The sequence below is a fragment of the Anomaloglossus baeobatrachus genome, chromosome 1 (assembly GCF_048569485.1).
Source record: "Anomaloglossus baeobatrachus isolate aAnoBae1 chromosome 1, aAnoBae1.hap1, whole genome shotgun sequence".
In the NCBI taxonomy this organism is placed as follows: domain Eukaryota; kingdom Metazoa; phylum Chordata; class Amphibia; order Anura; family Aromobatidae; genus Anomaloglossus; species Anomaloglossus baeobatrachus.
In genome coordinates this window covers 671,695,378-671,722,545 of record NC_134353.1, presented here as the reverse complement: position 1 = coordinate 671,722,545, position 27,168 = coordinate 671,695,378, and the positions used below count along the sequence as shown (strand labels likewise).

The 27,168-nt window shown below is 49.6% G+C and overlaps 1 protein-coding gene across 1 annotated transcript in view; it reads right to left on the bottom strand.

The window, feature by feature from the left end:
* Positions 1–26,951, bottom strand: part of ANKRD13A (ankyrin repeat domain 13A) — a 116,578-nt gene extending 89,627 nt beyond the window's left edge. Inside the window, exons 1-3 of the mRNA XM_075320054.1 lie at positions 26,767–26,951; positions 26,213–26,435; positions 1,890–2,022 (exon numbers count right to left, since the gene is read on the bottom strand). Coding sequence (XP_075176169.1) covers positions 1,890–2,022; positions 26,213–26,308 — 229 coding nt within the window. The 5' untranslated portion in view covers positions 26,309–26,435; positions 26,767–26,951. The remainder of the gene's footprint in view (positions 1–1,889; positions 2,023–26,212; positions 26,436–26,766) is intronic.
* Between the last annotated feature and the right edge of the window lie 217 nt (positions 26,952–27,168).

Genomic DNA, 27,168 nt, shown 5'->3' with positions numbered 1-27,168 from the left:
GGCCATGAGAGAGTGCTGGAGACACCCTGCCGTGTGCTCTTTTTCTGATCCCTGCAACCGGTGAAGCATGGGCCCGGATTACCTCAGAAGAATCCTCCATAGGGGTATCCTCAGGCTGCGTTCCATCCAGGGGCCCAGAAGGGTGTGGAGGACGACATTGCATAGCGAGCACCAGGTTCTGTGACAGTTTTTCCATGGATTGGGACAGAAACTGTGCCCATTCAGGTGGGCTGGGAGCCCTAGGCTCTGGGCTGGCGGTTGCGGCGGTGGGGTCTTGGGGGGCTATAGGGGCACAGGACTCACAGAGAGAAGAGCTGTGTTTACGTGGTAGCTCAGCGTGGCAGGCAGTGCAGGCTGAATAATAGACTATGTGAGCCTTAGCACTCTTAGTATCCTTAGAATTCTGCATGTTCCTAATAGGAGTATGGCAGGAGGGGGAGCAATGATATGCAGAGCTACAAGTGAAGCAGTGGGAAGCAAGGATCGTATTTGCTTCGGTGTACCTCACCAGAATCAGCCGATGGCCCTGCGTCCTCAGGAAGGAGTCTCTGTGGAGATCTTCGCGCGTTTTCCTGGGGGAACGGGGCTTATCGCGGCCCGCGGGGGGCGGGGCTTAGTGCTAAAAGAGCGCCAAGAAGAAGTCAGTGTGCCCCCAGGGCTGTCGGTAGTAAAAAACGTCGGGAAGGGAGCTTCTGGGACAGTTTTTCTCCCCCTCCCTCCAGTCAGCACACAGCTCGCCACCAGTAGATTATCTCTGCAGGAGTCCCTGAAATCAGCAAGGGACTCCCCCTCCTCCAGCCAGCACGCAGCGAGAGGGAATAAACACTGAGTTTATGAGCCCTGGGAGCCCTCCCCCCGCCACCGTTATATTATCTCTGCAGGATTCCCTGCAATCAGCAAGGGACTTTCCCCTCCTCCAGCCAGCACACAGCTATGGTGGTAATAAAGACTGTAAATTCAGTAGTCCTGGGAGCCTTCCTTCCCTGCACCGTCTTTCTCCCTTTGTCTGGGAAACCAGTCAGGGGGGATCTCACCTTAACACTGCCTCAGTCCAGGCAGTGGAAATAGAGTCAGCCTGCTGTGTCCAGCCACACATGTGCAATGTATCAACTCAGAGCCTGCAAAGAGGAGCTGAGGAATTGTGCCTCTGCCCTGGGCTCTGGAAAAATCGGTGTCTGTGGGACCTGTCATCCAGTAAAAGGCAGCCCAGGATCCAGCGTTGCAGGAGGGGGTACGTGGAGGCAACACGCGTTCCCGCCCGTTGATGGTATTGGAAGATCGGTCCCTAAGGGAAACCGTCGCCCTCAAAAAAATAATAAAACCTTGAAAGGATGTGCCTCCTACAGACACTAAGCTTAAACTGAGGTTGCCTGGCTCGGCCAGGGGGTGTATACTGCAGAGGAGGAGCTAATGCTTTTTGCATCTACTTAGTGTCCTCCTATGGATAGGCAGCATAACACCCATGGTCCTGTGTCCCCCAATGAGGCGTCAGAGAAACATAGAATTCAGGGATGTGTCTGGTCAAGGTCCGATCTGTTTTTCTGGAATGTCTGTTTAAGAAGTACTTCTCATTGGTTGGACTATAAGGTTATGTGCATGGCAGTCCGGCACACCTTCCTTCGTGTGATTGGCAATGTTCAAAGCCTATAGAGAGCCTGGTGTGGGTGGGGTTCTCTTTCCCAGCTCTGCTACATGCTAAATCTAAAAACTGTCAGAACTGCTGTACCTAGTAATACAAGTGACACATCGTTGGATTGAAGATCTCTGCCTATATTATGCTGCTCACAGAGGAGGTAGCAAAAACCTGCTGACAGATTCCCTTTAATGGTGGGACAAAAAAATATATAAATAAATACAAAATAATAAAATTAATATGATTGGTGTTTTACCAGTCCAGCCATCCCGGTTTTCTTTTGTGACATCTGCCTTATGCCTCAGAAGTACCCTAGCAGACTCAAGATGTCCTAAGGAAACCGCAAGGTGCAATGGTGTCCTGCCCCGTGGGTCTAGCTCTTCAATATCCTGTTGAGAAATATTAAAATTAGCAAATTAAAACTGTTCCTTTATTATCCTGTACTTTACGAGATGAGACAGAAGACAAAAAGAACCCTTGTCTGCTACTATCTGTGCCCATTTGTTTATGACCATGGATACAGCTTATGTAACCAATAACATGTGCAATACTGATCCACTGAATGCAATGATATGGGACGCTCCAGAAGATTAACTGTGGAGACCAGTGGGATGGTGGTCCGCGCTCATTTTGCTGGGACCTTGATGCCAGTTGGCTGGATTCGGCCAGCTTCAGAGCAAGCACAAGCTATAGCAAACCACTGACATGCTTCTCGCCTAGGAATATGTGAATAAGGCTGCTTTCACACTACGTTTTTTTAACATCCGTCATGAACGTTTTTTTAATGCAAAAACGGATCCAGTGCAAATGCATTTTCATTTCAATGCATTTGCAATGGACTCGCGTCAACATGCGTTCACCTGCGTTTGCGTGCGTTATAGTAAGGATCCAGCGAGTTGCAGTTTTTCAACTTTTTTCAAAAACGCTACTTGTAGCTTTTTTGAGCTGCGTCCAAATACTGCAAATTGCTGGATCCTGACTAAACAGCATACAAACGCATGTGAACGCTGGCATGCGGATAGACAGGATCCTGCTTGCTCTACTGTGCATGCCCAGAAAACAGCCTCGGGTAATCAGTCTCTCTCTCCACCTCCCCCTCCCTCTCTCTCCACTCTCCCCCGCCTGAGAGCGGAGGACGCTCGTAACCAAGGTAAACATCGGGTAACTGCGGTCTAAAGGCTACTTTACACACTGCGATATCGGTCCCGATATCGCTAGTGTGGGTACCCGCCCCCATCTGTTGCGCGACACGGGCACGCACAACATCGCCCAGAGCCGTCACACATACTTACCTGTCCGGCGACGTCGCTGTGACCGGCGTACCGCCTCCTTTCTAAGGGGGCGGTCCGTGCGGCGTCACAGCGACGTCACTGAACCGCCGCCCAATAGCAGCGGAGGGGTGGAGATGAGCGGGACGTAACATCCCGCCCACCTCCTTCCTTCCGCATAGCGGACGGGAGGCAGGTAAGGGGAGCTTGCTCGTTCCTGCGGCGTCACACGCAGCGATGTGTGCTGCCGCAGGAACGAGGAACAACTTCGTTACTGCTGCAGTAACGATTTTTAAGAATGGACCCCCATGTCGCCGATTAGCGATTTTGCACGTTTTTGCAACACGCAACGGCATCGCTAATGATCCGCTAAGGATCCGCTTTTGCAGCAAAAAAACGCATGTATTATTTTGCATGATCCTGTCACTAAGTTTATGGGCGGGCATTGGAGTCATGTGATCGGGAGTGAGGGGAACTGAACGTGAAAGACTGGGAGCCGGCTTCTGACAGCTGTGGAGTCTCGTAACAAAGGTAAACATCGGGTAAAACATGCTTGGATACCCGATATTTACATTGGATGCGAGCGTCTGCAGCTCCTAGGAGCTGGTTCCCTGCACACATAACCAAGATAAACATCGGGTAACTAAAGCGGGCTTTACACGCTGCGACATCGCTAATGCGGAGTCATTGAAGTCACGGAATTTGTGCGTCTTATATGCCGTATATACGGCGGGAGGGGGTGTGTGTGTAATATATATATATATATATATATATATATATATATATATATATATATATATATATATATATATATATATATATATATATATATATATATATATATATATATATATATATATATATATATATATATATATATATATATATATATATATATATATATATATATATATTTTAAAATGAGCAGCAGCATGGGGGCCATATCTAACATACATACATACATACATACATACATATACACATACATACACTGCAGGGTCCAGGGGAGGTGGGGTCAGCTCTGGAGCGCAGGTGAACGCTGCGGGCTGCAGCCTTTGATCTCCTGCTCCCGCTCATATAATGCACAGCCGCTGTTCATCTCCATGGTGCTGAAACCGCACCACAGTGAGGGGCTGGGGCAGCGGTGCATATTATATGAGCCTGCGTCCCACTGTGATGGCACATGCCCCCCCTGTGTTAGATATGGCCCCCATGCTGCTGCTCATTCTAAAATAAAAAAAGCTTTACTTACCCCCTCCAGCGTTTCTCCCCGGTGTCCTTGCTTCCACTGTGATCAGGCACGCAGAGATCTCACTCTGCTCTGCCGATCACATGACCGGCACCAAGAACCAGGAAGTGGAGGAACAGAAGCACGGAGGGAGACAGGAGGGAGATCAGCGCTGGAGGAGGTAAGGAAAGAGTGCTTTATTTTACTATGGGCAGCAGCATGGGGGGGGGGGCGATATCTAACACAGGGGAACGTGTGCAATCCATAGGCCGCACAGGGGAACGTATGCAATCCATAGGGGGCCATAGGCCGCACAGGGGAACGTATGCAATCCATAGGGGGCCATAGGCCGCACAGGGGAACGTGTGCAATCCATAGGGGGCCATAGGCCGCACAGGGGAACGTGTGCAATCCATAGGGGGCCATAGGCCGCACAGGGGAACGTGTGCAATCCATAGGGGGCCATAGGCCGCACAGGGGAACGTGTGCAATCCATAGGGGGCCATAGGCCGCACAGGGGAACGTATGCAATCCATAGGGGGCCATAGGCCGCACAGGGGAACGTATGCAATCCATAGGGGGCCATAGGCCGCACAGGGGAACGTATGCAATCCATAGGGGGCCATAGGCCGCACAGGGGAACGTATGCAATCCATAGGGGGCCATAGGCCGCACAGGGGAACGTATGCAATCCATAGGGGGCCATAGGCCGCACAGGGGAATGTGTGCAATCCCTAGGGGGCTATAGGCAGCACAGGGGAATGTGTGCAATCCATAGGGGACTATATTCAATATAAGGGGGCCATATCTAGATAGGATGGGGGGCTATGAGGGACATATACCCTATATGATTTGTTAGACGGACACTGGCATTATAAGATGGACCCCATTTAACATTAAAGAAAATAAAGCAAAAAATACGGTAATATATATATATATTATATTCATGTTTAGCTCTATTGTTTATTCCTCTGGACAACACCTTGACTAGTAAGCCTTTCCCCATTGAACTTCTGTCTTTGGCTCTCAGACATAGTAGATTATTTTTATTAGAGAAGCCACATAGATGGCTTACAGAAATGCCAGATCCTGCCTTACAATGTTCTTTATGACAAAGAATTGCAGAACTCTCATGCATTTTCAGTACAGCGATCACATTGCAGACATTATTATTACCCCATCCCCAGAGCAAACCAGAAGATTCGGAGATTCCCGGTAGTCGGAATACCTGTTTATTATTATCTACTTGCTCTTTGGTCTGTAAAAGGATAGTAATAGTCCAATTTAAGCATTTTGCTTTAGGGTACTTTCACACTTGCGTTTATTTCCTTCCGTTACAATCCGCCCTTTTGGAAAACAGCGGAATCCGTTAACGGATTCCGCGGTTTCCCATAGACTTGTATGGGTGACGGATTGTACCAAAAGGACCTGCGTTGCTTCCGCTGGGCGACGCTCCGTTGCTTCCGCCCAGCGGGAGGAACGCAGCATGTAACGTTATTTTGAGCAGCGGAATCCTCTGGATTCCACTGCGCATGCTCTTTTTTTTTTTTTTTAAATCAAACTTTATTTTGGCTCGCGGTGGCCGAACGTTCAGCTGAGCGCCCGGCCGTCGGCAAGCGACAGCGCTCAGCTGAGCGACCGGCCGCCGGCATGCCCGGCCGCCGGCAAGTCACAGCGCTCAGCTGAGCGCCCGCCCGCCGGCATGCCCGGGCGCCGGCAAGTCACAGCGCTCAGCTGAGCGCCCGCCCGCCGGCATGCCCGGGCGCCGGCAAGTCACAGCGCTCAGCTGAGCGCCCGCCCGCCGGCATGCCCGGGCGCCGGCAAGTCACAGCGCTCAGCTGAGCGCCCGCCCGCCGGCATGCCCGGGCGCCGGCAAGTCACAGCGCTCAGCTGAGCGCCCGCCCGCCGGCATGCCCGGGCGCCGGCAAGTGACAGCGCTCAGCTGAGCGCCCGCCCGCCGGCATGCCCGGGCGCCGGCAAGTGACAGCGCTCAGCTGAGCGCCCGCCCGCCGGCATGCCCGGGCGCCGGCAAGTGACAGCGCTCAGCTGAGCGCCCCGCCCGCCGGCATGCCCGGGCGCCGGCAAGTGACAGCGCTCAGCTGAGCGCCCGCCCGCCGGCATGCCCGGGCGCCGGCAAGTGACAGCGCTCAGCTGATCACCCGGCGGCCGGCAAGTGACAGCGCTCAGCTGATCACCCGGCGGCCGGCTGCAGGGAGCGATCAGCTGATCACCCGGCGGCCGGCTGCAGGGAGCGATCAGCTGATCACCCGGCTGCAGGGAGCGATCAGCTGATCACCCGGCTGCAGGGAGCGATCAGCTGATCACCCGGCTGCAGGGAGCGATCAGCTGATCACCCGGCTGCAGGGAGCGATCAGCTGATCACCCGGCTGCAGGGAGCGATCAGCTGATCACCCGGCTGCAGGGAGCGATCAGCTGATCACCCGGCTGCAGGGAGCGATCAGCTGATCGTTTACAATAGTCTGCCGCTGGTAAAACTGTTAAAAAAAAAAATTCAAAACGAATTGCGTTGTTTTGCAGCATCCGTTGCATCCGTTGTGCCACTATATGCAACACATGCGTTGCATCCGTTACACAACGCAATGCAACGGATACCGTTCAACGCAAGTGTGAAACTAGCCTTAAGGTACCGTCACACTAAGCAACTTACCAGCGATCCCAACAACGATAGGGATCGCTGGTAAGTTGCTAGGAGGTTGCTGGTGAGATGTCACACTGCGACGCTCCAGCGATCCCACCAGCAACCTGACCTGGCAGGGATCGCTGGAGCGTCGCTACACAAGTTGCTGTTGAGCTCACCAGCAACCAGTGACCAGCCCCCAGCGCCGCGTGGAAGCTGCTGCGCTTGGTAACTAAGGTAAATATCGGGTAACCAACCCGATATTTACCTTGGTTACCACCGCACGGAGCTACACGTGCAGAGAGCAGGGAGCAGCGCACACTGAGCGCTGGCTCCCTGCTCTCCTAGTTACAGCACACATCGGGTTAATTACCCGATGTGTGCTGCAGCTAAATGTGCAGAGAGCAGGGAGCAGCGCACAATGCTTAGCGCTGGCTCCTTGCTCTCCTAGTTACAGCACACATCGGGTTAATTAACCCGATGTGTGCTGCAGCTAAATGTGCACAGAGCAGGGAGCAGCGCACAATGCTTAGCGCTGGCTCCTTGCTCTCCTAGTTACAGCACACATCGGGTTAATTAACCCGATGTGTGCTGCAGCTAAATGTGCACAGAGCAGGGAGCAGCGCACAATGCTTAGCGCTGGCTCCTTGCTCTCCTAGTTACAGCACACATCGGGTTAATTAACCCGATGTGTGCTGCAGCTACATGTGCACAGAGCAGGAGCCGGCACTGACCGTGAGAGCGGAGGAGGCTGATAACAAAGGTAAATATCGGGTAACCAAGGACAGGGCTTCTTGGTTACCCGATGTTTACATTGGTTACCAGCCTCCGCAGAAGCCGGCTCCTGCTGCCTGCACATTTAGTTGTTGCTCTGTCACTGTCACACACAGCGATCTGTGCTTCACAGCGGGACAGCAACAACTAAAAAATGGCCCAGGACATTCAGCAACAACCAACGACCTCACAGCAGGGGCCAGGTTGTTGCTGGATGTCACACACAGCAACATCGCTAGCAACGTCACAAAAGTTGTTCGTTAGCAGCGATGTTGCTAGCGATGTTGCTTAGTGTGACGGGGCCTTTACTCTGGTGAAGAACTGGACTCAAGCCAGAGCCAAAATGAAAACCTCGGGCACAAGAAGACTAAAGATGTGATTAATGGTGGGTAATCCAACGCAATTAAGTGCCTGTTAATAGTAAAGGGTTTGGGGTAATAGTAAGAGGATTACAGTAATTAGGAATATTACTATAGTATCAGACATAAGATTTTAGAGGAGAGAGGAAAAAAAAACAACAAACCACAAACAAAACAAACTACCAACCCTTTAGTATATGTAGACTAGTCACCATTTATAGAAATCATGCTAATACATTCATCACTTAATTATACAGCACAACTGCAAGATGAACTCTAAGAATGTCTCCACAGCAGCAGTGAAGGCCTAGATATCAGCGCAATTACCACCATCAGTAATGATAAAATAAAAAGACTAATGTAGGGGGGTTAAGGGTTAAGCCCACCCCTGCATCTGTAAGCAGCAGACTTGTGGTCTGCTATTGTAATTACTGGTATAATTCGACACCAGGTGGCAGTGTTGCTTGGTATATGTCCTGGCACCTGGGTAGGCAGAGGGAGGAGGAGAAAAGGGGCATATAAAGGAAAATGGATGCTAGAGAAGAGAGACCCCAGAGAGATGTAGATGTAAGATGTCCCAAGTAACAGTTCCTGACCCTATGGGTCACCCCCACAGCTGAGACACGAGGGATCCTGGATGGATTGTGGAACCGCATCCCCCATGGAGAGGGATTTAGTCCTACAGTCGGGGATCTGGCGTTGGTGCCTGCTGGTGGTAACGGAAGGAAGCCCTCACTCATGGAAAATGTCAGTGCACCCCTGGTGGTGGGGCATGACTGGATGGCCTGGCACGAAGGGGAGATCCCTGGAAGGATCCGTCCCTTGTGCGGTACGTTAAGTAAGGGAAAGAAAGGGATTTAGACAATGCCCGGGTGCCAGAGGACCGATTACTGCAACTGGTGCCGGCAAGATGCGGACCGAGGTTGTGACAAGTTCCCAGAAATAAAAGTTGGAAGTGAAGAGAAGTGAACGTGCGACGGCTGAGACTGTTATGGAGTCCTCCTGTGTGTGGTGAGGCGACGGGGAGGTGAGGGGTTAATGACAGGTTGTGGTGTGACCTGTTGTTCCCCTGCTGCAACGACTACTACTCGTTCCTGAACCGTGCCCTCCACCACACTAAGAAGGAATAAAAACACATTCCAAAACATAGCAACTGAAAATATTAATAAATCTTCAAAAAAAAATGCATTGATTTCAACAGGGGTTGCACTACACTAAGAAAAGGCAATACTGCTCTGAATACTAGTAGGGGTCCTGCTGTGGATGGATCCATCATGTCCTAACTTTTAGGCAAATAAGACCCACCTTAGTGACTTTTACCATACACAAAGTGGTTGTCAAAAAATCTTGGGGCCATAAGAAACGATAGTAAAAACAGTCCGAGTATTATTGACCCTCCCAGGGCCGGCTGTCTGCCCGATCCCCGTTTAGCTGCAGGGCTATAATTGTTACGTCAGCGCTGCAGTCAATCACAGAGCTCAGCAATTCTGCATGTATAGATGGCACAAATCGCTAAGCTCAGGGTTTGGCTGCAGCGCTGTTGACATCACATTACTGCTGCAGACAAACAGAAAAATGCAGTGGAAGAATTGGTGCTGGACCAGGGGAGGGTAAGCAATACCTAATCCCAACTGCCATATGCATTACCCACATGATGCCATCTGCATTTTTTTGTGCAGAGAATCTACAGCATTTATCAGTTCCAGAAAAGTGGATTGAATTTCATGAAAACTTATGCCCACTATGCGGTTACAGTCGCTGTCGAATTGGGGGTTGTCCACTTTGGAGCCTGTTCACATGTTGTGGTTTTGTCACGTTTTTTCTGTGCAGTTAAGTTACGGAACCTGAATGGTTTCCGGATGCCAGCAAGGTGAATGAGAATCCTGAAGCCTCATGCACACATTGCTGGTTTGTCACGTGCAGATCTGAATCTGTAGCAGGTCAATTCCTTCCGCGCTTTCTGCTGCAGATTTCACCCAATCTAATGAATGGGAAAATTGTGCATAGAAAAGGTGCAGATGTTATGTGGTTTTCTCCTGCTAAGATGTAGACATATCTGCACCAAACTCCTAGCGTGTGCACATACCACAAGGCTAAATGTACATCTGTCTCCAGAATAAAAGTCATTGCTCTTATTTTATGCTCCCCCCCCCCCCCCCCTAGAAGTTTGCGATCATACCCAGTGCATCTTGCTGAAGCCGGGACGTGTACACACAGCTACAGACTCCATGAGTGAACAAATCCACAGGCATAAGCGAGATTTCTAGGAGCTGGAGGGGACGCCGGCTCATAGAAAACATGTCACACCCACAGGGCAGTGATAACATGGAAAGCGGGCCGACTAGTCTGGGCAGACAACGCCCCTGTCACTAGTCAAGGCCCTAATTAGCATAGGGAAAACAAGGTTTATAAATCCTTTTTATACAGCGCAGGTTAGGCAGGGAATTTACTCATACAGATATTAATACTACTGGGTTGGAGGGCATTGGGCACCTGACAGGATCCCTTTAATAGGCAAGTCCCTTCTTAATTACAAGGCCACCCCCACAGATCTGCACTGCCTTATTGAATAACATGGATCCAAGGCTTTTGTGAGCGAGCCCTAAAAATAGGGTTTCTCAGCACAAATATTGATGCATAGCACTAAAATGGGTCATGTTATCTAACCCCTTCAAATCCAATTTCGTCCACTACATTCAACCATCCCCCTTATTAAATAAACACCTTAAGTACATGCTATGCTTGTCCACTGTCCATCATATGCTCTAAAACCTCCAATTTTTCCTCTCCCTTCTCTCAGTGCTATATTATTTAATCTTGGCAATTTATGCACCTATGTAATATTAAGTGGTAGTATGACATTGCACACCGATGCCAAAGTTTCTAGATTGAATGTCTCAACCACCGCACAGCCAAATAGCCTACTATGTAACCCGCGCATATAATTTATCCGATCAATTTTTTCTTATCTGGCTGTTTGTTTCTTGCTATGCAACTTTGAAATAAAACCTTTAAACAAACAAAAAAAACAAAAAAAAAAAAAAAAACCAGGGGAGTGGTGTCCCCTTGTTTTCCGAAAACCAGCCAAGGTGCAGTAGACAACTGGGGGTTAATATTAGGGTGGCAAAGCCCATCGTTATTTGGCCCTTTACAGCCAAACAATAGCAGCCCACAGCCGCCCCAGAAGTGACGCATCCATAAGGTGCGCCAATTCTGGTGCTGGATCCAGCTCTTCTCGTTGCCCTGGTGCAGTGGCAATTGGGGTAATAAGGAGTTAATGGCAGCCCACAGAAGTCACTAGGTCCTAGATCAGTGATGGCAGTGGTTTATGAGACCCCACCCCATCACTAATCTATAAGTGAAAGTAAATAAACATACACCCTCAAAATTCTTTATTTTGAATAAACACCGTTTCACCACTTTATTAACCTCAACACACCCTGCAGGTCTAAAGTAATCGACACAAGGTCCCACGGCGATTAAGCTCTGCTACATCCCTGTTCTGTCACAGCAACACCATAGAGTATAACTGACCGCTGACAGCAGACAGAGCCGCATGATGAGAATGAACTCTGGTGAACATCTGACGTCAGTGCCGCAACACAGGGAGTAGTGCGGGGCCCGCAGCTGTGAGGTCAGAGGTTCACCCAAGTTCATTCTCATCATTAAAGGGGTTATCCGGCTTCTTTTGACTTTTTTTTTTATTACCCTATTGGGCTACATTAGGGCAGGTAAGTAGATAGTGAGCACTTACCTGCCCTGCTGTCAGCCCCTCTCCCCCGGCTCAGAGTGGTCATGTGACCGCTCCTGCCGCGATTTTGCTGCTTCTGGTCATTTCATGTCAACATGGGCAGGGCCATGTTGACATGCAAATCTGGAACAGCATGTCGCCGCCCTGCTGGGCTGTACAGTGCGATGAGCCCCGCCCCCCCTTCCCTGCACCCTGCCACACATTCCCCTGCACCTCTTACTCTCCACGCAACCTCCCCCCCCTGCACTGCTGTGGGGTCCGTGACCTCGGGGAGGGGCCTGGCGGTGGCTGCCGTGGTGTCAGCGCCAGCACCGGGCCCCTGCTCAGGATCGCACATTCAAATGTACCGGCATCGCAGATCACAGATGCCGATATATTTGAAAGTGCTGATGAGAAGCAGCGCAGCGCTGCTTCTCATCACTGTCCCGCTGTCTGTGCTCTCTTCAGCACAGCGGTGACGTCACTACTGTGCTGATACGTCCAGAGCACAGACAGCGTGCGAACGTGCAGGAGCGGCGGGGACCGAGGACGGGTGAGTATGTATTCCCTACATGTGTTCCCTATGGGGATGGGGAATGGGGCTCGGTGCAGAGCCATATGTGCGCATGTGGGGTGCAGAGCCATATGTGCGCGTGTGGGGTGCAGAGCCATATGTGCGCCTGTTATTTGCAATGCTGTAGTGATAACAGGTCAGTGCTGAGGCTGAATACTGACAGGGAGTGTGTGTGCAGGGGGCGGGCAGGGGGCGAGGCTAGACACTGAGGCCGGGCGGTGCCAGCTCTGACTGGGAAGTTTACACAGGAAGTTATCATGTTTGCTAGAGCTGAATGTAAACAAGGAGCTGCAGAGAATAAAGGGTGAATTCAAGAGGAACAAAAAAGTTAGAAAACAAAAAATAACAATGTAGGGGTGTTTTAATTGACAATACAGCACAGATTAGCTTAACAAAAATTTTTGAGTTTATGTAGGACAACTCCTTTAAGCTCTGTGTCGCGGCCTGATTCGTGGTCACAGGTGAAGGACACCAGCAGTGATCGGAAATCACCTGAGTGACTGCACCGGTGATCGCGCGGCTCACTTCAGTCACTCGGGTGATTTGCCGTCTCCAGCTGTGGCAGTGGCTAATCCAAGTGAAGTCACCGTTGATAGCGCAACTCACTTCAGTTGCTGCGTGAAGCTCACAGCGGGCAGTCTTGTTCTATGGCGCTTGCTGCTAGTGTCAGATGTAGCAGTGCTGGAAGGGTCGTGGACCTGGAGGGGAGTTTATAAAGTGGTGAAAGAGGGTGCTTTTTGTCTTAATTCAAATAAAGGATTTTTTGGTGTTTGTGTTTATTTACTTTCACTTACAGATTAGTGATGGAGGGTGTCTCAGACGCCTGCCATCACTAACCTAGGACTTAGTGGCAGCTACGGGCTGCCATTAACTCCTTATTACCCCAATTCCCACCGCACCAGGGTAATTGGGAGGAGCTGGGTAAAGTCCCGGGACTGTCGCATCTAATGGATGTGGCAATTCCGGGTGGCTGCAGGCTGATATTTTTAGGCTCTGGGGGGGGGCTCCCAATAACATAGGTCTCCCCCAGTCTGAGAATACCAGCCCTCAGCTTTGAGGCTTTATCTTGGCTGGGTATCAAAATTGAAAGGGGGGGGGGGGGGGGGAAACAACACACGCCTTTTTTTTTTAGTTTTAGTTATTGTATGATATAGGCCCGCCCACTGGCAGATAAGATTGGTTGCAGTCAGACAGCTGTCACTCAGTGTGGGGGCATGTCTGACTGCAACCTATCATAGGCGCCGGTGGGTGAGGGAGTGAATATGAAATGAGCCTAATGAGCAGGTGCAGTGAATATGGGATGAGCCCAATGAGCGGCCGGCACTTTCAGAAGCAGGAGAGGCCGTAACAGCTGCACCAGTGATCATTGAGTTTGAAGGAGAGAGCAAGAAAGCAAATTGAGAAAAATTGGTGACCTGCGTTTTTGTTGACAAAAATGAATAAAAAAAAAATAGATAAATAAATAAATAAATAAATAAATAAATAAATAAATGCAACACACAACTAAAAGGCAGTGCAGACACACAGCTAAACATTTTGGTTGAGTTTTGAAACACTTCACTCATTTTAATGGGTGGAAAACATTCACAAAACGCAATGAAGAAGTTACATGCTGCTTTTTTTTTTAGGCAACGATTTTAGCAAATATTTGTCAAACAAAACGCTGCCTAAACAAAAAAAAAAAAACAAAAAACAAAAACACGCAATGTGAGCATGGAATTCCTGATTTCATCATAGACTTTGCTGGGGAAGCAGAACGCATGCATTTTGTCAATGACACAGTGCAGTTTAAAACCCAACCAAAACGCAACGTGCGCACATTGCCTTAAGGTACCGTCACACATAACGAGAACGCTAGCGAGATCGCTGCTGTCACGGTTTCTGTGACGCAGTAGCGATCTCGTTATGTGTGACACCTACCAGCGATCAGGCCCCTGCTGTGAGATTTATAGTAGTTGCAGAATGGTCCAGGCCATTTTCTTCAAAGGCGATGTCCTGCTGGGCAGATCACATCGCTGTGTCTGACAGGGTCACAGTGACTGCTGAGATCGTTATACAGGTCGCTACTGCGACCTGTATTGTTCCTGCATCGCTGGTAAGATCTGACTGTGTGACATCTCACCTGCAACCTCCCAGCGACTTAAGCTGGGTTCACACATAGCGACAGCGACATCGCTGTTACGTCACCAATTTCTGTGACGCAACAACGACCTTGTATGTCGCTGTTATGATTGCTGCTTAGCTGTTAAACACAGCGACGCAGCAGCGATCATAACGTCGCTACATGTGCAGGGAGCAGGGAGCCGCGCACACTGCTTAGCGCTGGCTCCCTGCTCTCCTAGCTACAGTACACATCGGGTTAATTAACCCGATGTGTACTGCAGCTACATGTGCACAGAGCAGGAGCCGGCACTGGCAGCGTGAGAGCGGCGGAGGCTGGTAAAGAAGGTAAATATCGGGTAACCACCTTGGTTACCCGATGTTTACCCTGGTTACAGCTTACCACAGATGCCAGACGCCGGCTCCTGCTCTCTGCTCGCTTCATTTCGTCGCTCTCTCGCGGTCACACACAGCGATGTGTGCGTCACAGCGGGAGAGCGACAATAAAAAAACGAACCAGAGCTGTGTGTAAAGAGCAGCGATCTCGCAGCAGGGGCCAGATCGATGCTCAGTGTCACACACAGCGAGATCGCTAATGAGGTCACTGTTGCGTCACCAAAACCGTGACGTAGCAGCGATTTCGGTAGCGATCTCGCTGTGTGTGAAGCACCCCTTACCAGCGATCCCTATCAGGTCGCATCGTTTTCGGGATCGCTGGTTAGTCGTTGTGTGTGACTGGGCCATTAGTCTTGCTAGGGCACATGCTTCAAACTCTTTAGCTAGTGATATTTGGCTTCTAGAGCAGTAGACAAAGGGGAAAACCATCTACAATGTAAATAAAAAAGAAAAACAAAAATAGAACAAAAGTTATTATTAACTGTAGATAATATGGATATTAAATGTGGATAAGATCTTTAGCACAAGATCTGGACACTGAGGGGTGAGGGAGGTTTCCACACCGTGGAGAGCACATAACTGAACATCACCAGTCCGCAGAGGCCATTATGGGTGGATACTGGCACATTCTGACAATGTGCTGATCATTTTTTAAGCCTCTACCATAATGGTAATATACCAGTCACATTATAGTCGCAGGACCCATGATGAGCGAGAGTGAAGAAAAGCGACAACACTTTCATCCAAAGTCAATCACCAATTCAGAGTGCCCCCGATAACAGGGTTTGTCAAATCGAAGTTTCCCACCTCATGTTAAGAATACAATTTTTATTGTAAGTTTTCCCTAAAATAAGACCAGACCCTGCGAGGATAAAGCCTTCTGATCCTACTCCTGGATCTGTTTGTACTAAAGTCCCTCCATAAGAGACATATGGTTTGTGGCACGTTTGCAGATGATTTAGCTGCAAATTTGGGTCCAAACAAGAAATTATTTATTTTTTTAACAGGTGCAAGCAAACAAAAATTAGCAACTCTCCCCAATCCCGCTCCTCTTCTGCTCATTATAAAATTCACAAAAGGAAACCGCAGCGCTTCTCGGTGAAGTCATCTACGACTGCAGTGATTACTTTGTAACCTCCGTGATTTTTTTTCTAGAGAATTGCAAACACGCCAGCCTAATACATACATTGTGCCCGGCTTGTGCCTCTGGAGACACGCAAATTATTAGGTGCAGTTTTCCCGCTACAATAACGCCAAACGTGGCTGATTACTGTGGTTTTGGCACAGGGGGCATTTCAATTTGGGAGCACAGACTTCACTGGATTTTATTTGGGGAGAGAGAGCCTTTGCTCTACCAGTAACATGGGAATTCCTTAAATTTCCAGTGGCAGATCTGAATGGGAGATGTTGGGGGTTTTCTTGGTAACATTTTGGGTACAGAACATGTTTTTAATCGCTTTCATTATATGACTGGGCTCACAGTCTTGTGTTCTATGCTAAGGATTGGCTTTGGGGTTACCGTGTAAATCCCCCAAAAATGTGAAATCAGACAAAACCCCGATGGATCCACTCACAATAATGAGGCAGATGGACTCTGTTTGGCATCTGTTCCGGTGGGATCCATCTTTTAAAGGCGTGCACAGAAGTGGCTAAGGCTGCTTTCACACATCAGTTTTTTGGCATCAGGCACAATCCGGCGAAAAAAAAACCAACGGATTAGTTGCATCAGTTCCTTCAGGTTTTTTGACAGATCTGGTGTGATACTGAGCATGCGCAGTTAAAAAAAACCCAAAAAAACAGAGTCCGGATCAGATTTTTTGCCGCATTACGCCGGATCCCACGTCCATAGGCTTCCATTCTAAAACATGACGTACGGCGCCGGATCCGGCACGATCCTTTTTTTGCCGGACACAAAAACGTTCACTTCAACGTTTCATTCGGCTGCCGAACAAGTAAATTTTGCCGGATCCGGCAAAAAACGGATGAAACGCAAGGCCATCCGGCACAATCTGGCGCTAATGAAAGTCTATGATCCGTTTTTTTTCAGGATTTTGCCGGATTGTGCCTGATGGCAAAAAACTGATGTGTGAAAGCAGCCTAAGTGTGCTAAAAAGATACCCAACATGATGTGACATTGCCGGGCTTAAAGGGGGACCAGACGCAGTCCAAGATGTCTCCATCTGCCCCCGAGTGAGTGCTTCCATCGGGATTTTGATTGAATCGCGGTGTTTGGTATTGACACAGAAAGCCTGATATATGTGCTCAGCAGAGAGCGCAGGATAAATGTGAACAGAGGTTTATTATGATTTTTGGGAGGTAGAATGGACAAAGAGCACAGTACAAGAATAGTTATTTTTAATCTTTGTTCGCTTCACCATGCAGTATTAGTGATGGAACAGATTTTATTCAGTGGGTCAGTGCCATTACAGATTTATATCTTTTTAGGATTTGCTATTTTTACCCTGAAATTAAGGGTGAGAACGCACTTTGCGTTCACCTACTTGCAGTTCTAAACGCACGTTTTGGGCTTAATTGATTTGACCAAAGTTGCCTTTTTCAGAAATTTAGCGCAGAAAACGCATGCGTATTTACCGCGTTTTAGATGCGTTTTCAGCACTTTTTACCTGCTTTTCCATCTGCGTGTTGATAGATGCGTTTTGAACATCATGACACTGCTAAATAAAGTTTCAATAGTCAAACTCAATGAATAAAATTGGAAAGAAACAAATTATATTTTTGTGAAAAATAATGAAAATAGATTAATTTAATAAAATTATAGCGGTAATATGCTATTTAATAAAAAAAAAACAATAATTTATTAAAATTCTTATTTTTAATTGTTGGACTATGTGTGCGTGTGTGTAAAGGGACATATGAAATCATTATTTTGATGTCCAAAAAGCATGCGTTTTATTAGTCCAAAACGCATGTTTTCTGCACTGGAAAAGCAGGTAAAACGCAGGAATTTGCAGGAATCTTTATTTTTGCCATTTCTCATAGACTTCAATGTTAGCAAAACGCACCCAAAATGGCAAAAACAATTGACATGCTGCTTCTTTGAACGCATGGTATTTGCCACAAAATATGCAAATTAAACGCAGCGTTTAAAAACGCAAAGTGCGGTCAGTAAATCTGCTTTTACCATTGACTATAATGGAAAACCAAAATGCATGCCATTTTGCATGAAAACGCTGCAGCTCAAAACGCTGCGGAAACGCAGGAAAAAAAAAAAAAACAACGCAAAGTGCATTCTCACCCTTAAAGTTGCTTTTGCATATTCTGAGAGCTGTAACTATTTTTTTTTTTTTTTTATTCTGAATGCGTCATTAGGGATTTTGCAGGATGGTTTGCACCATTCATACTATTTTTTTCTTCTTCATATGGGTTTTTGATTGCTTTTTATTCTTTTTTTGTGTGTCAGTATGACTGAAAGCAATGTGATTTTTTTTTTTTTTTTTTAGGTTATCCATTTTAAAGGAATAAACAACGTGGAAATGTTATAGATCAGGTAGTTACGGACAGGGCACTACCAACTATGCATACTTTTTGGGGTTTATTTTAAACTAAATGCTACGTTTTTAGTGGCGAAACAGGTTTTTGAAATTTGTGAGTGTTTATTTTTTTTCACTACCTATACACTTTATTTCACTTTGTCCCACTGTGGGACATGAATAGTTTTTCCTCTAACCATTCCTCTCCTGCACTGCTGTATTACAGTACATGGGACCTGTCAGTGATTCACTGAGAGCCTGTTAGACCCTGCTCATAGCAGAATCAACAGGCCACCGTACTCTGGAATCATCAGATGACCATGGCAACAATATTCACCCGTGATTATGATCGCTGGGACCGATCCTGCCAAAGGGGGTCTTTTAACCCCCTTCAACCTCTTAGATATCGCTGTCATCAATGACAGCAGTGTTTAAGGGGTTAATAGGAACCGACTGGTTAAAAATAAATAGTTGGAGCTGATGCCCACGGCTGTCAGCTGTCAAGTACAGTTGTCAGCCATGGGATTTTCAGTTGCAGTGAGAGGTGGCATTGTATACTCATTCCCGATCGCCATTTCGAAACGTTGATGAGGGAATGGGGCCCCTTAACAGCTGCCAGTTTTATGAGTATCGACAGTCATTAAGGGGTTAATAGTAACTCAAAGTATAATTCGTATTTCTGATGAAATATTGTATTAGTATGGAGACAGGTCTAAGGATCAACACAATACGAGACTCCAAGCACATCGCAACGGTGACACGTGCCTTCATGTATTTCTTTTTTCGGAGTGCTGCGATTTTCTATATTTCATGAATATTGGATTGAGATCATCTGTGCACCCTCCACTGAAGAAGTAGAGTGTTATCTATTGCAATTTCCCTTTATTTAGGACCGGTCACCAGGTGAAGTGGCCAGCTTTTCCTCCAATGTCATTTCCGCTGCTTGCTCCTGAGTATTGTTTTTTTTAATCTGCTATACAGTTAAAAACACTTGGGCCTTTCAATTTAGTGCAAATTCTTATGGTCTTCACAAACGGGGTGTGGTCACACGGTAATTATGCAGAGCACCCTAAGACACGCCCCCAGACGATCCCGAGCCACACCCCCTCGGAAAGATAAAAAATTAGCACTAAATAAAATTCACCTCAGCTATGGAACCATGTGGAGGATGTCACACAAAGAAAAGCATAGTCATGGGAACAGTGGAAATAAAATGGCAAAGAAGAGCCACTTCTGATTTGGTGACAGGTCCTCTGAAAAAGCCTTGTTCACACATGGCAGGGTCACACATCCGCAGCAATGTACTGTAGAATACGCGTTTCAAAACCTCACCAAACATGAGCAAAATCAGCTCAAAAAAGACAACATGCTGAAGATTTCCAAATATTAGCAGATTTGCAACAATATCCAATGGAAGAAGAGAGTTAGGCGGGGGCCACACGGGGGACTAATGCGATCCCCTCGCATGACACTCGGCTCACGCTGGCAGTACAGCAAAGCAGAGTGTCATGTGAGTGTCCCTGCGACTGAAATCCGATCATGCGAGCGGACCTCAGGTGAGGAGGGGCGTCGGCCGGCACAGAGGAGGAGGGGCGTCGGCCGGCACAGAGGAGGAGGGGCGTCGGCCGGCACAGAGGAGGAGGGGCGTCGGCCGGCACAGAGGAGGAGGGGCGTCGGCCGGCACAGAGGAGGAGGGGCGTCGGCCGGCACAGAGGAGGAGGGGCGTCGGCCGGCACAGAGGAGGAGGGGCGTCGGCCGGCACAGAGGAGGAGGGGCGTCGGCCGGCACAGAGGAGGAGGGGCGTCGGCCGGCACAGAGGAGGAGGGGCGTCGGCCGGCACAGAGGAGGAGGGGCGTCGGCCGGCACAGAGGAGGAGGGGCGTCGGCCGGCACAGAGGAGGAGGGGCGTCGGCCGGCACAGAGGAGGAGGGGCGTCGGCCGGCACAGAGGAGGAGGGGCGTCGGCCGGCACAGAGGAGGAGGGGCGTCGGCCGGCACAGAGGAGGAGGGGCGTCGGCCGGCACAGAGGAGGAGGGGCGTCGGCCGGCACAGAGGAGGAGGGGCGTCGGCCGGCACAGAGGAGGAGGGGCGTCGGCCGGCACAGAGGAGGAGGGGCGTCGGCCGGCACAGAGGAGGAGGGGCGTCGGCCGGCACAGAGGAGGAGGGGCGTCGGCCGGCACAGAGGAGGAGGGGCGTCGGCCGGCACAGAGGAGGGGATGGGAGGGATTTATCTCCCTCTCTCCTCCGTAGCTGGCTATTGCGATTCTCGCCCTGCACTCACGGTACACCGATGTAATGCGAGTGCAGTGCGATTTTTTTCTCGCCACATTGACTTGAATGAATGCGAGAGAAACAATGATCACATTACAATCATAGCATGCTGCGATTGTTTTCTCGGTCCGATTAGGGCGGAGAAAATAATCGCTCATGTGTGCTGACACACAGCCTAATATTGGTCCGAGTGGAATACAATTTAATCGCACTCCACTTGCACCGATTTTCATGCCGTGTGGCTTGGGCCTTAGGGCATGTGCCCACGATCAGGACTCACTGTGGAGCCATAAGTCCCCTCTTAAGGAGGACACATGCGAATCCGCAGCAAAGAATTGACATACTGTGATTTGGAAAGACGCTCCACAGGTCAGTGTTTACTACAGAAAAAACAAACACAGTGAGAATGAGATTTCTATAAATCCATCCACTGTGCTTGTACTGTACAATGCAGTGTTTTGGACACAGCGAACACACTACATCCAAAACGTTGCAAACAGTGATCGTGGGCACGCACCCTAAGGGTATGTTCACACACTACATTTTTGCTTGGATCTGCACTCTCCCCATTTGGCACAGGTGATTTTAATCAGCAGGAGACTGCAAGAGGGGTCAGCCTTCTTTTTGCTCCCAGTTCACATATGGGAGCCAGTGGGAGGTGAGTGCACAGCTCCTCTCACTGTGTGCTGGTGCTGTGTGGTGGCCGCTGTTGTGGTGGTGTGGTGTCAGTGGGGCGGCGCGGCCTGGAGCCTTGGGGGCTTTGCCTTGCAGCATGGGTGCTGTGAGGCACCAGGTCGCCCGCCCTGCTGGCGTTTTGTCGCTGCTGCGGTGGTCAGTGCACGGTGCCACACAAAAAGGTCAGGTTAGGGACCCACTCAAGAGGTTTGCCGTGACGTGGCAGTGGGCTTAATACAATCTGATCAGAATGGTAACAAAAGAACCTCATGTTCTATTTAATTTTTTGCCTAGCGGCTTTAGATCATTGTATTTTTGGGATGTGCGATCCATGTCTTTTTCTTCATAGTATGACACTATATCCAAAACGTTGCAGTGATCGTGGGCACGCACCCTAAAGGTATGTTCACACACTGCATTTTTACTGCGTTTTTTGAGGTTACAAAGATGCACCTAAATGAATGCATTTCCTTCTCCCAGCAAAGAGTATGAGATTTCTATGTTGCTGTCCACACTGCACCTTTTTTGGCTGCCTCGTTCTTTGATTTTGAAGATGCAGCATGTCAATTCTTTTTGCGTTTCTTTCAGCGTTTTTTGGGCCCTTCCAGTCAATAGATTTGCATTGACTGGAAGCATTGGGCAAAATCCAGTAAAAACACATGCGTTTTGATGTGTTTTTGCCACGGGTGCATTTTTTGGAGGCCAAAAACGCTGCATCTTTGTAGTTAAGAAAAGATGCAGTGTGTGAACATAGCCTAACAACGAATGAGAAGGCACATGTCAGCTAAACCTGAACTAGGAGCATTTATCTATTACTGGTGGTATAAAATGAAGCATACAGAAGTATAAATAAACTGGAAAGATATAGGACACGGTGGATTACAGTAGGCTTAAGCTATTGGGTGTGAATATACTATATTGTGGTGGGTGATGGGCTCTCCGAGGCGTAGCATGTAAAGGGGATGCTTACTTACCTAGCTGCCAAATTCTACGGGGGTGCAGACTTTGAAGTGAGTGCCCACCTGGCATAATAGAGGAGTACACCGTTTACAGCTCAGTCGGTGCCGCAGTTCTTCCGTAGTCAGGATGAGTTTATCATTGGCTGTTGTGCTTTCAGTAGGAAGTGATGATAAAGCTGTGATCTCAATAAATGCCTATGCAGAGCGCAGCCACCGATAAATATCTCAACCGCGCAGCTCTCCATCGTCAGTGATGACAAAGGCCGAGCTACCTGCCTCTCCTCCCACACTTGTTACAAAACATTTTTGCACAACTCATACTTTTGAAACTTGTCTTTCTTTTACACCAGTCCTGGCCGGCTTTAACTAGGGTTTTGAAGAGTGGGTGAAGCTTTCCTGGGCGGGGACATGGATGAGCATGCCCGACAAATTTATCATAATTTATGCCACAAAAGTGAGGTACATCACAGCAGACATTAATTCCTGCCCCTTCCTGGTGGTTCATGGCAGCTGAAAGATGTGCAAATGCCATAAAAGGGGTTGTCCTGAACGTCAACATTGAGGAGTATCCTTAGGATAGATCATCAATGTCTGACTGGTGGGGGTGCGACACCCGGCACTGCCGCCAATCAGCTGTGCCCTATGCTGCCAGTGTCAGGATTTGACGTCTGTCAGCTCCCAGCAGTTTCACATCTTAGGCGGGCTACATAGATATCTGTTGGAAACAGACGTTGGGTGAGGGCAGCGTCCTGTCCGGTATAGTGAACGCGTATTGCTCTGTTCACCGAACCCGATAGATGGAGCGGAGTGCAGACTAATGCAGAATATAACCTTTCTACTTGACTGAGATTGAGCATTTATCTCATCAGCCCGACCGGTTTATTGGAGGATGGAGCTCCTGGAATAAACTATAGAGATAGTCCTCTGCTCGTTCTGTCAGGTTCAGCACATTCACGATACCCGACAGGGCGCTGCCTTCACCCGACGTCTGTGTCCAGCAGCTAGGCCAAAAGCATGGGACGCCCGAGGAACTGCTGGGAGATGACAGATCCTGAAGATTAGATTTTTTTTCTAAATAAATGGTATTTAGTAAAATTTGAAACATTTCAATTAACAAATAAAAGGTTGGAGTACCCCTTTAAAGTCTCAGGCAACTCCTTTGCGAGGTACACTACCCAATGAATTGGGTGGATCTTTCTGCACCACACTATGGATCGGGCCAAGGATAGCAACAGGACAGTAAAAAAATAGCTACACAAAAAGTAAATATATATATCGTATTTTTCGGACTATAAGACGCACTTTTTCCCCCCAAAATGATGGGGGGGAAAGTGGGGGGTGCGTCTTATAGTCTGAATGTAGGGCATGGCAGCGGGGAATGAGGGTTCTGCGGTGGAGCGAGTCATGGGCGGCATGAACAGGCTGTAGCAGCACCTGCCGTGACCACGTGGGCCCGCTCATTTCATATGCATCCATCCTCCCGCCCATCATCTGCCAACGCTGAAGCCGGCGCTGCAGGTGGCCGGGATGATGGGTGGGGGGGTGCGCAGACGGAGTGATCATGTGCGGCTGTTTTCACTGCCCCCCGTGCATCATCATCATCATCATCATCAGCGCGGGTGGCAGTGAATAACTACGGTGTACTCACCGTTCCCTGCAGCATCGTGATGTCCTCCTGTCTGCTGGCCTGTGTGGAGCCGTTCCTCTGCAGCATCGCGATGTCCTCATGTCTGCTGGCCGCTGACCTGTGTGGAGCCGTTCCTCTGCAGCATCGCGATGTCCTCATGTCTGCTGGCCGCTGACCTCTGTGGAGCCGTGCGCACAGCGATGACGTCATTGCCATGCGCACTGCTAGTCTCCACACACATCAGCGAGCTGACAGACAGGAGGACATCGCGATGCTGCAGAGGAACGGCTCCACACAGGTCAGCGGCCGGCAGACAGGACGACATCGTGATGCTTCAGGGATCGGTGACCGGCTCCACACAGGTCTGCGGCGCTGCTGCTGACACAGAGAGGAAGATGATCGATGCTGCTGGAGTGAGGAAAGGCGAGTATAAACGTTTAATTTTTTCTGTGCCACAGGATACAGGCCATATAGCAGGATGGGGTATATAGCAGGATGGGGGTATATTATGAGCAGCATGGGGGTTATACCAGGATGAGGGACATATATACAAGGATGGGGATCATATACAAGGCAGAAGGATCATTGCCAGGATGGGGTACCTTAGTAGAGAATTTGGGGACATTACCCCCATAACAGGTCCTTGACCCATAAGTGTGTCATGACCACATTTTTTGCTTAAAATTGTATTTTCCTCCTCTAAAACCAGGGTGCGTCTTATAGTCCGAAAAATACGGTATATAACAAATAATTAACAACTTGCTGAAAGCAAGACATAAAAATTTGGGAAAAAAAAAAAAAAAAAATCAGACGATCAAAGGGAAAACTAGAACTGTACTTTCTTAGAATACATAAGTCTGGTAAATAAAAGGGGTCAATAATGGACCTGAGGAAGTGGCTCCAGGAGCAGCGATGGCCCGAAGGTTAACTGGACACAATACTGGTTTTGCTCAGGCCATGAAAGCCCACCCATGCTACCCCGTGAGTTCTTCAGGTATACACAGGTGCAAGGAGCTGCACAACTCTGCCATACAGGCTGACTATCCCTGCGCTCTTACCTCTCCTTCCCCATACAGGCTGACTATCCCTGCGCTCTTACCTCTCCTTCCCCACACAGGCTGACTATCCCTGCGCTCTTACCTCTCCTTCCCCACACAGGCTGACTATCCCTGCGCTCTTACCTCTCCTTCCCCACACAGGCTGACTATCCCTGCGCTCTTACCTCTCCTTCCCCACACAGGCTGACTATCCCTGCGCTCTTACCTCTCCTTCCAGCTCCTTCCCCATACAGGCTGACTATCCCTGCGCTCTTACCTCTCCTTCCCCATAAAGGCTGACTATCCCTGCGCTCTTACCTCTCCTTCCAGCTCCTTCCCCATACAGGCTGACTATCCCTGCGCTCTTACCTCTCCTTCCAGCTCCTTCCCCATACAGGCTGACTATCCCTGCGCTCTTACCGCTCCTTCCCCATACAGGCTGACTATCCCTGCGCTCTTACCTCTCCTTCCCCATACAGGCTGACTATCCCTGCGCTCTTACCTCTCCTTCCCCATACAGGCTGACTATCCCTGCGCTCTTACCTCTCCTTCCCCATACAGGCTGACTATCCCTGCGCTCTTACCTCTCCTTCCCCATACAGGCTGACTATCCCTGCGCTCTTACCTCTCCTTCCCCATACAGGCTGACTATCCCTGCGCTCTTACCTCTCCTTCCCCATACAGGCTGACTATCCCTGCGCTCTTACCTCTCCTTCCCCATACAGGCTGACTATCCCTGCGCTCTTACCTCTCCTTCCCCATACAGGCTGACTATCCCTGCGCTCTTACCTCTCCTTCCCCATACAGGCTGACTATCCCTGCGCTCTTACCTCTCCTTCCCCATACAGGCTGACTATCCCTGCGCTCTTACCTCTCCTTCCCCATACAGGCTGACTATCCCTGCGCTCTTACCTCTCCTTCCCCATACAGGCTGACTATCCCTGCGCTCTTACCTCTCCTTCCCCATACAGGCTGACTATCCCTGCGCTCTTACCTCTCCTTCCCCATACAGGCTGACTATCCCTGCGCTCTTACCTCTCCTTCCCCATACAGGCTGACTATCCCTGCGCTCTTACCTCTCCTTCCCCATACAGGCTGACTATCCCTGCGCTCTTACCTCTCCTTCCCCATACAGGCTGACTATCCCTGCGCTCTTACCTCTCCTTCCCCATACAGGCTGACTATCCCTGCGCTCTTACCTCTCCTTCCCCATACAGGCTGACTATCCCTGCGCTCTTACCTCTCCTTCCCCATACAGGCTGACTATCCCTGCGCTCTTACCTCTCCTTCCCCATACAGGCTGACTATCCCTGCGCTCTTACCTCTCCTTCCCCATACAGGCTGACTATCCCTGCGCTCTTACCTCTCCTTCCCCATACAGGCTGACTATCCCTGCGCTCTTACCTCTCCTTCCACCTCTGCTCTATACAAGCTGATTACCCCGGTGCTCTTACCTTTCCTTCCAGCTCCCTCTCCAGGGCTCGGAAGTCATTATTCCACACCAGGACGTGCAGGGGATGCTCAGCTGGCGGCTCCTCTCCGGCGCTCATCCTACAGACAGGCTGAGCTCTGGGCCTGCTCGGGATCTCCCCCCTCGGGTCGGGCCGCCCTGCGGACACCGGATCTCCAATACAACTTTTCAAAACAGGGAAGTGCCGGGAGGCTCACAAGTGACAGCTGAAGGGGGGACACAAAAACAGGACATCACTCCACAGGCACCGAGGCGCAGGCGCACAGCGCGCACATAGCGGGATGCGGAGACGCTCACACGGGCGCGCCACACCCCAACGTCACTCGTCCCCTACATCAGCCGGCATGCTAGAGCAGCTGGAACCCCCCCGCTGGGAAGTGCCGCAGATGGTGCGGTCCGTGGGATGGACGCGGCCATTGTAGTGAGGGGAGGAGATGTCCCACACAGTTTCCGTAGATGAAGGCCAGCTCTGGGCGCGACCACTTATGTCTACGTTACGGGACGCTGGAATCATTCCCAGGAGCCGTGGATACATACCTAGTAGTGACCCCCGTGATATACGCAGGTGTGAGAATCCCCCTGGCACACATCTGGGAGCAGCGCGATGATGCTATACAGTGTCACTCAGCGTTACCTGGGCAGCTTGGTAAAGGAAAGACATACGGAAGTGGAAGCAACCTCTTGCGTTCCAAAACTTGCGTTTCACGTTTCTGTCCCTGCCCTGCTATACGTGCGGCCGCTGTTTGTGGGTGGAGCAACGGTGACATTGCAGTAGTTCTTACGCTGAACGTTCATTCGCTGAACAGTATTCAGGCCACGCCTACACCTACTTCGGCGTGATGTGATTGGATGGTGCTTGCCTGGGAGTCCGCTATTAGGTCTTATTCACCCAGTGGAGTGCAGAGATTGGTTGATGGATGGAGAGTCCAAATACATCAT